Genomic DNA, 7,228 nt, shown 5'->3' with positions numbered 1-7,228 from the left:
ATTCGATAGACATGTGCCTGGATCTCCTCTGAGGCAATTGCAGAATCGGAGGAAAACACGCTGTCGCCTGCAAAGGATGCAAGGAGGGCAGAGGGTTATTTGAATTTTTGAAAACTGCTAGTAAAGCATTTCAGGAAGGTGTCAACATAGAGTAAGTTGCATAGTCGGATGTCATTTCATATATATATATGAAATGACATCCGACTATGCAACTTACTCTATATATATATTATATATTCTATATATATATTCAAAATGGGAAGAAAGGTGGACAATGTAACAAATAATAAATTGAAGGAAATCAAAGCTACTACCAAACCATGGTTTTTTCTTGTCGAAAAAGGACCGAGGAAACAGTTTTGATCAGACTGTGAATAGGGCATTGCAGGCACATGGAGACTGCCTAGTCCAACATGTGGAACATGTGTGGTACACTTAATGGTGAAACATTTTGTTTGTGTGGTCACAATAAAGTACTGAGGACAGTGCTTATTATCAAGCAATCTGCTTGGATATCTGGAAATGATGGGGATATAGAGAAATATTTTAATTTTTTACATTCACCTGATTTATTAAAGATACAAATAGTTTCAGTTTTTATGGGGGGGGGGGGTTGCCCTGCTCTCTTCATTAAAGGGGTCCTAGACTCGCAAGGCATCGCCACAAATTCTGATCAAAAGCAGAAAACAGTTTATCTGCCATTTTCGACTGGCACAATTCAAAATAGACGAGATAAAAAAAAAATTATATCATGTAAAAAGCATTAGTGTGAATCATCATTTTGATAATTCTAAATAGATAGTCTTAATAAAGATTCAGTACAAACATTTTAGCAAATTACATTTAAGAGGACAAACACAATGGAATAATAATTGAAAAGGATAGTAGTGTGTTTCTAAGTGACCGGTGGTTTCATAATTTGTTGGATTCGTGAGTAGTGGTCGTTATTAGATAATAGAATGTCTTAAACTGCTAAAGGAGTCTTATAATCTAGCATTGTTAATGACTGTTTATTGATTTATATAAGCTCAAAAGTCTGCACATGCATGTACACATAAATTAGAAATGATTCACTTTTTGTAAATGATGGTTTTACTTACAATTTACACATTTGTTGCAAACAGCAAATCTGTGAATGGAACAATCATATATAAAAAGTGCATATACACAACAGAGTCGAGTCTATCGCTTCTCACAGCTCATCGGAAATTCCAGCTTTTATGTAATTTACAATAAATTTTTGGCAGACCTCGATGATCACTCACCCTGGGTATTGGCAGTCCGAGGTCCGACTTCCGTCCAGGTACTGACTAAGGTTGGGCTCCTATCAACAGCTAGATCATTTCAGCCCCAAACTTAATTAGTTTTCAAATACAAACTCATTCATACTCTTAAATACATTCTTTCCTATTTACATATAATTTACTCAGAGTCGTGGAGTACTCGATATTACTAACTACCTAATTGAGGGTCCATGAAGTATTCAATATTCTGCCATTGGCCCTCTCACACTACATTTATGCCAATAAATACAGGGTGAATTGCTACTCGTGCTACAAACTTCTCCAGTAGATTCTTCACCCTAAAATGAACAAAAAAGTTCATATTGTCCATGGTCCGATTCTCAACCATTTCAGAGTAATTTCGCTTTTTATCGATTTTGAAAGATATCACGTCCTGGCGTCGGAAAATCGTGATATCTTTTAATCTAAACATTTCTCTTAAAATCTATAAGCACCGTTGAAATCCCCGTTAATTTTTAGAGAGAATCAAAATCATAATTCCATTGAAATTTTTTAATTTAATTTAATGCCCATTTAGTATGTAATGCTTAAGAAGTTTACAAACAGCTAGAAGGTCAAGGAAGAAAGACCCAAACGTTTTGCCACCTTCATCTTCTTATTGAAAAATTAACGGGGATTTCAACGGTGCTTATAGATTTTAAGAGAAATGTTTAGATTAAAAGATATCACGATTTTCCGACGCCAGGACGTGATATCTTTCAAAATCGATAAAAAGCGAAATTACTCTGAAATGGTTGAGAATCGGACCATGGTCAATATGAACTTTTTTGTTCATTTTAGGGTCAAGAATCTACTGGTGAAGTTTGTAGCACGAGTAGCAAGTCACTCTCAAACATTAGCAATCCTTGAACCACCATTTTTTCTCTTTTTGTCATCAACATCTTGGTCTCACAACCACTAAATAAGAAAATGACGAGTGCGTTGGAAGCGTTATTAAATCAGGTAGTTTTCCTCAAATTTGCTGCCTTCTGAGACTAAAATTAGAAACTCTGGATTACTTTATACACTTTCCGATTTACACAATTTTCCACTCTTTTTGTAGTTCTGGCTGAAATAAAACACAAAAAATTAGCCCAAACATTTTGCCACCGTCATCTTCTTATTGAAAAATTAACGGGAATTTCAACGGTGCTATTAGATTTTCAGAGAAATGTTTAGATTAAAAGATATCACGATTTTCCGACGCCAGGACGTGATATCTTTCAAAATCGATAAAAAGCGAAATTACTCTGAAATGGTTGAGAATCGGACCATGGACAATATGAACTTTTTTGTTCATTTTAGGGTGAAGAATCTACTGGAGAAGTTTGTAGCACGAGTAGCAATTCACCCTGTATTTATTGGCATAAATGTAGTGTGAGAGGGCCAATGGCAGAATATTGAATACTTCATGGACCCTCAATTAGGTAGTTAGTAATATCGAGTACTCCACGACTCTGAGTAAATTATATGTAAATAGGAAAGAATGTATTTAAGAGTATGAATGAGTTTGTATTTGAAAACTAATTAAGTTTGGGGTATTAAGTATATTCAATCCGAGCACACACTAGGAACACAAATTATCCTTACTATATACAATAAAACAACCCTGCTTCCTCCAAGAATCGTCGTTGAAGATACTCTATGCCATGTTGAAGCTCTCATATCGGAAAGCATCCCTACACACTCTCTATATAGAGCCAAGGAATTGCACCCCCGATTGGAACACATCCAGCAACCTTTTTACATGCCAGACACGTACTTGAGCCCAAAAGTAATTCAGTGTGTTAACATTGCATGGCCTATCCTTAATTGGATGAAGATGTCCTATTACGACGTCCTCTGGGGGAGCCATCTGTTGATAGTGCTCTTGATATAGTATTGCTGATGTAATTAATTCTACATTTAATATAACATAACATTGTACTAATTCCACAGAAATTTGTTTATTTTATTAATATTATTATTAATTAATTATTAGTATACATTTAAAGTATTTGCCCGAGACCAAGAGGCTCCCCCCCCATCATCACATGCACCAATACAAAAGTAGATCAAATTCATACAATTGGTTTTTTGGCATTTTAAAAAAAAATTATTTTGCAACAACTGTCTTTGAATCATAAAACTAGACGATGATTGAAAAACATGTTTCATAAAATTATTTGTTAAAAAATTATTCATACATTGTAGACTTCACTGTTGAATCGTCAGGTTTCGGTTATAAAAATTAATAAATAAATAAGAAATGGCAACAATTTGGAGGGCATAGAATATGTATCACACTTAAACATCCATCACATTGACAGTTTAGGAGAGTTGATCCAGTCTTGAGAATTCATGCGAGGGCCTCATATGCACTCATAAGGGAAAAGCTTTTCTGTGATTTTACCATTCTGAGCTTATTATCTGTTATTTTCCATGGGTATCACAATTTTTAAGCATTTCTAATTCTCGATGTGGTCCCATTCTGACAAAATTTAGCTTGATGGTCTTAGTGATTTGCAGATGTAAAAACACCGGCACCCTTGAGGGTTCGTATAACCTCGTAGTTGAAATACCCTCGTAAATAAATAAATAAAAATATTTCACAGATCTTGATGATCTCATTAACATGCCGAGTTTGGGGCCTTCCTATGGATAATGACGTTGGGAGAAACCTTATCATTCTCCATTTAAAAATAAGTTCTGTTAAAACTACATTTCAATTTGTCCATTCTGGAAACAATATTAACCCTTGTGTGCATATGTTAAGGTTGGACTTTGACTTGCTAGTAAATATATCGGCAAACTGATTTACAAAAAAACTTTGATAAAAGAGTCCTAATAAATTCTACATTTTCTACTACACTAGTTCTATTGAATGCCATTCCTTAAAAAGAAATATATAATATGTTTTTATTCAATCCAATTGATCAAAGTAATGATTACTTTATTTATTATGCAAAGTATGGTTCAGTTGAAAAAATTAGCGTCAGATGATCCAGAGGTCATGGGTTTGAATCCCGCATTGTGACAATAATTTTTCAACTCAACCATACTTTTCCTAATAATTAAAGCTTAAATTTTTTTTAATGCACATTATAACAACTTAAATCTCAATTTGTTGAATTAATTTCATGGATTGACTGAACATTAAGCCAGTAAAATATTGAAATTGACTAAATAGCCTGATATTGTGTAACAATGTTGCAAGAATGAAATAATAGAATTCAACGTTCAAACAAAAAGTAAAAAAATTCATTCACCTATGTTCTCCAAATTCTCAGGGCATTGAGCAGAATAATAGTGTCAGGTGTCATGATGTTATTCACTAGCCCTTAAAAAANACATAACAAAAAAAAATATATATATATATATATATATATATTTATTTATTTATTTTTGAGCATCAGCAGCACCACATTTATAAATGTAGTGAAAGTCTCTCTGAGCTTGTGTTGCTTTGAATTTAAAGAAAAAATCCACTTTGTTTTAATGGTTTTTGACATGGGCTTCATTCATTTTGCCTGCCTTAACCTAAGAACTGGAGCTAGCTAGGCTTTATCAAATTGTTCAAAAATGTGAGTTTTGCGTGGAAAATAAAAATGAATTGTGTAAAAACAACTTAAATATTAGATATGTGATAATCCAATACATTATCTATTAGTCATTATGTTTTTATAACCTATTAAGTTTATATCAGTTAAAAATGTTGAAAGTACTTTTTGTTATATTCTATTCACATTCAGTATTTCTTGTTATTTAAACATTTTGTTTATAATAGTGACAGAAAAGAGAGAAATCATTATACAATTTTTGTTAGTATAAATAACTACTTTTTGAGAAAGAGGTAAGGATGGTGTTTATTAAAATAAATTATTTTGTTTTTATTTTGTAGATGGAGTTGCAGAAACAAAATTAACTGAAGTAACCAGTAGGGTGCCAGTAATAGAGACAAAGCCTAACCCAACTATACCTGTGCCGCACCCTTTAACTACAACCCTAGCTCCAACTACAACCCCAGCTCCGACTACAACCCCAGCTCCGACTACAACCCCAGCTCCGACTACAACCCCAGCTCCGACTACAACCCCAGCTCCGACTACAACACCAGCTCCGACTACAACCCCAGCTCCGTCTACAACCCCAGCTCCGACTTCAACCCATGCTCCAGCACCAACCACAACCACAGTCCCTTCCTCAACCCCAACTCCAGCCACTTCCACAGCCCCGACCCCAACTTCACCAAAACCAAAAACTTGGGACTGGGATGTTGAAAAGAATGGAACTGTATGCATTTTGGCCAAGATGAACATAAATTTGGACCTGAAAAGGGTAGAAGAACATAGGGTGAGTTCTAAAACTTATTTGGTTTAATTTTGGCATGTAAAAAAAAATCCAGTCACTCATTGATAGCTTCAGTGTTAAAAACTGATAGTTTATCTTAATTGGATTTCATTACCAGAACTCTGTCTAGTTGAAGCAGATTCTGGTATAATAAAGCGTTCAATATTCATATTAAATCAAAGCTTTATATTTTGTATTAATTACTTTTAATTTACAATATAAATATTGTATTTGGTGTCTTATTTTAAAACATTAAATATTTTTTTAGGATGTTGTCTTCAATGTGCCAAAGAATGCAATAGCGACGGGACTCTGTGACAGTAAACAGCAGGCTCTCATACTGACATGGGATACGAAGTCGAATTCTTCAAATTCCTCAAATATGCTCACTTTCTGGTTCCAGAAAAATGACACCTCTAAAAACTATTACATTAACAGAGTTGAAGTCAAACTGTATAACAAGAGTGAGTATTTTAACAATTTTAGTTAATCTCTATTATATCTATAAAAGCAGTTTTTAACCCTTTTAATTTTATTACAGACGTAGTCTACAATGGAACTAAATATAATTTAACAATGTATGAGACAAAGGAAAACACTTCTTACAGTTGCTCTTACTCTAGCCCAATCGAAATCAAAACACCAAACAACACGCTCACCATTTCTCTTAGTGACATCCATCTCCAGGCGTATCTTAACGATTCCGCCGCCACTGCAGATTTTAAACAAGGTAATAATCTTAACAGTATTATTTGATTTCATTGTAATATAAAAATCAATAGGGCCAACAATTACTTCAGTAGAGTTTTTTTTGGACCATTTTAATGATATATCAGTAGAAGTTGGTAAAAATAATTCAAGAAAATTAATTCAGAAATTAGAAAGAACAATAATAAAAGCCAGACAAGGGCAATTCCATAATATAAAATTCTAGGGTTGATGTGGGAATTGGACCCACTACCATGGAACTACACGCCAAGAGTCTGACACTAATCATGGCTACCCGTGAATTGCAGACCCTTGATTAACATTAACTTATGATCATATTAAAATTTGACTTTTGGAGTTGAACAGTTGATTTTAAAACTAGCAGAGCAACTACTTTATTATAGACTTTTCCAATCACATACCAACTATGTAATTTAGTAGAGGTAGAGTAAATAATCTTCTTGCAATACGGTTGCAATGTGTATTTTATTTTAAAGAAATACAGAATGCCTTGAGATAAGAGTTAATTCCACGGTTGAGCTCATAAGTCAAAAATGCTTGTATGTCAAATCAATTTTCCTTATTGAAATATTTGTAAAATCCTGACATTTTATAGTTTTTGGGAAAAAAAGGAACACAAATGCTCAATAATATTGTATGTAGGTATACTATAAACATAATGTTACTAATCTGTTTTATTATATATTTTTTTAAAGCATATTCTTGTGCACCTGACTCACCCGATCTCGTGCCCATCTTGGTGGGAGTCGCTTTGACCTTGTTGATTATCACTGTGCTCATTGCGTACCTTTACTCAAGGAAGAGGAACCAGGCAAGGGGATATCTCAGCATGTAAAATTGCCGGTATTATGTGTAAAGACTGGTACTTCAGGGTGGAGATATTAAAA

General features: G+C 33.8%; 1 protein-coding gene across 1 annotated transcript in view; it reads left to right on the top strand.

Annotated features, from left to right (window-relative positions):
* The window catches only part of LOC106670644 (endoglucanase A-like), a 9,900-nt gene extending 2,672 nt beyond the window's left edge, over window positions 1-7,228 (top strand). Inside the window, exons 2-5 of the mRNA XM_014401161.2 lie at window positions 5,164-5,615; window positions 5,881-6,076; window positions 6,154-6,342; window positions 7,037-7,228. Coding sequence (XP_014256647.1) covers window positions 5,164-5,615; window positions 5,881-6,076; window positions 6,154-6,342; window positions 7,037-7,176 — 977 coding nt within the window. The 3' untranslated portion in view covers window positions 7,177-7,228. The remainder of the gene's footprint in view (window positions 1-5,163; window positions 5,616-5,880; window positions 6,077-6,153; window positions 6,343-7,036) is intronic.

This window comes from Cimex lectularius, unplaced genomic scaffold (genome assembly GCF_000648675.2).
Source record: "Cimex lectularius strain Harlan isolate CLEC.00 unplaced genomic scaffold, Clec_2.1 scaffold58, whole genome shotgun sequence".
Lineage (NCBI taxonomy): Eukaryota > Metazoa > Arthropoda > Insecta > Hemiptera > Cimicidae > Cimex > Cimex lectularius.
This window is presented reverse-complemented; position numbering and strand designations above follow the sequence as displayed.